The following is a 2,651-nucleotide window of genomic DNA, read 5'->3' as shown; positions in this document are numbered from 1 at the left end:
AATAAAAAAAAAAAAAAAAAAAAACTTGTAAAAATGACAAAAGCACAAAATTACAAATAGTTAGACTAGAAAGAAAATGTAAGAATAAATGCATAAAAACATTCTACCCCCAATATTAAATCACCATTCATTTTTACACTATTTGATCCTGCACATTTATAAATAGAATTCTAAAAGCTCAGTAAGAAACTATTTTTTTTTAACAATGCCACATTTTCCATGTGAAGGAACTCTTTATTAAAAATATTAGATACAGGTGAAAAAAACAAAAGCTGATTGTTACGGCTGTTTCAAACATACTCTGTTTGCAGTGCATATGAGGTATGATTTTCCGTGCCCATGTTAACAGGTTAGAGCATTCACACTGCACACAGATGCTGTCTGGCAATGTGCTCCAGGAGCGGTGCAGCGTTGCAGCGATTGCTTCTGTTTCAATCTATTTTTGCTTTGCTGCATGCACTGAATTAAAGTGACAGCACATTGTTCGAGGTAAAAAAGAACATGGATTGACACTAACATGTAGTAATTACACCATAAAGGCATATAATTAAATCTACTATGTGTTATAGTCAACATTAGGTTTAAAGCCAAGAAAAGATAAACTTTTAGATAAACTAGGCAACATAATAAATGACACTCGTGGAGGTAAAAAAAAAAAAAACCATCCTGACTGGCAGGATTGGTTGTTATAAAGTTTTAAATGCAGAAGAAAAGGAGCAAGAGTTGATTGTCAGTGGTAGGTTTTAATCAGTGCCGTCANACACACACACATATATTTATGTGTTGTGTTTGTGTGTGCCATGGATCAGCAGCAGACTGTAAATGCTGCAAATTCTTCACCGTATTTGTACTGAACGCAGAATGCATACACAGAGTAAACGGAGTATGTGAGAAACGGGCCGCCATACGGATTTGGTGCTCATTAAATTAAACATTTCTCCACTTTTAATGTTCTTGGACGCATTACGCCATTAAAGGTCAACAAAAATGGCCACTTCTCACTGCAAACGAATGACTTTTGGTCGTTTCGTTGCTGCAGAGGCGCGAACTAATTCACAAACACACCAGGCAAACCTGCATGAACATACTCGATGTGTAATAGCATTCCCAACACACTAACTCCACACAGATGCTTGATCTGAGCGCAGCTTAAAGCCGTTAGTAGAGAGGCTCGTACGGTGTGCGCGAACCCAAGCGGACACTGGTCCTTACAGACATTAAGAGAAGGAGGAAAGGCCATGTGACCACAGAGAGCCCTTAAGCTCAAAGGTTGTGCAGGGCAAGCCTGAAGACCTCGTTGGTGCAAACCCAGGCAGTGTTGATACTTTTCAACAGAAAGGTCTGGTGGAAGCCCAGCACTTGGTCATCATCTGCCTGACAGACAAACACACATAGACTGCAGCTCTGAAATGCTTATAATATCTCTGACTGCACAGTACTATGTCACGCAAGGTGAAGCGAGAGGGCAATCAAGAGAGGCTTAAACCGTCCATGGCCGCTCTCGATTTAAATACCACTGGGATTAAGGTGATGTTATGCATTTCAAACGAGGAGAAAGCCCTCCTAGACCTTATCACATGCATATTTGTCTAAAGTGTTCTCCTCAAGCACTGCTTTAATAGCAGACTGTCAGAGGTCAAAATTAAATTTAGAAAATACTTACTTTTAGTTGGCCTACTACCATACTCAATATGCAGCTATCAGGGGTGGGCTGATGGTCTTGTGCTGTGATGCTGTGAGCTATTTTTGTGAAGGGCAGGCTCTGAAGAAAGAAAATAGGGTATATAATAATTGTTTAAACTTTTAAATTAATTTATTTATTGGTTGATAGTGGGGAAATTCCCAAACTTCTATTTTCAAAAGTATATAAACCTTAGCCTTTCACATTACTTAAAAAGGACAGTTCACCCAAAAATGACAATTCTGGCATTAATCATCCACCCTCACGCGGTTCCAAACCTGCAAGACCTTTGTTTATCTTTGAGAACACAATTTAAGATATTATTGATGAAATCCAAGAGCTTTCTGGCCCTGCATAGACAGCAACGCAACTGAATGAACGATTTTGTGCAGAAAGAAAACAAAAATAACTGTAATTATTTCTTTTTGCCGGGTCAGTCTAGGCTGCCATTCACAACACTACCTCAGTGCATGCGTATGGTGCTGCTGATGCTGTGAGGAAGAAAAGAAATTGAAGCAAAGAAAAAAAAAGTGTGTTCTGAAGATGAACGAGGGTCTCACGGGTTTGGAATGACATAAAGATGAGTAATTAATAACAGTCATTTTGGGGTAAACTATCCCTTTAAATCAAACTTCAACTATAACAAAAACACAAATACGTACGGAAAGCTTTTCGACAATTGCCGCTTTTCCCTGGAATTGCTGACCCTCCCACGTAAGGCATGACGCATCAATCTAGGACAAGAGAAGTATTTTTTTTTTTTTTTTTTTTACATTTTCTTTAGTTGAGCTAAAGCAGTCAAAATGTAGATGGTACAGCACCACTATGGCCAGTCTTTTTATAAATACATATTACATTTTACTTACTTTACATATACACATACATACATACTGTATATACACACACAGTATATACAGACGTGGACAAAATTGTTGGTACCCTTTGGTCAATGAAAGAAAAACTCACAATG

At 38.2% G+C, this 2,651-nt stretch overlaps 1 protein-coding gene across 1 annotated transcript in view; it reads right to left on the bottom strand.

The window, feature by feature from the left end:
- Nucleotides 1-2,651, bottom strand: part of LOC122346050 (nuclear transport factor 2-like) — a 4,656-nt gene that overhangs the window by 1,411 nt on the left and 594 nt on the right. Inside the window, exons 2-3 of the mRNA XM_043240703.1 lie at nucleotides 2,344-2,415; nucleotides 1,664-1,762 (exon numbers count right to left, since the gene is read on the bottom strand). Of these exons, the coding sequence (XP_043096638.1) occupies nucleotides 1,664-1,762; nucleotides 2,344-2,415 (171 nt within the window). The remainder of the gene's footprint in view (nucleotides 1-1,663; nucleotides 1,763-2,343; nucleotides 2,416-2,651) is intronic.

The sequence above is a fragment of the Puntigrus tetrazona genome, chromosome 5 (genome assembly GCF_018831695.1).
Source record: "Puntigrus tetrazona isolate hp1 chromosome 5, ASM1883169v1, whole genome shotgun sequence".
In the NCBI taxonomy this organism is placed as follows: domain Eukaryota; kingdom Metazoa; phylum Chordata; class Actinopteri; order Cypriniformes; family Cyprinidae; genus Puntigrus; species Puntigrus tetrazona.
The sequence above is the reverse complement of the archived record's forward strand: the minus strand, read 5'-3'. Positions and strand labels throughout refer to the sequence as shown.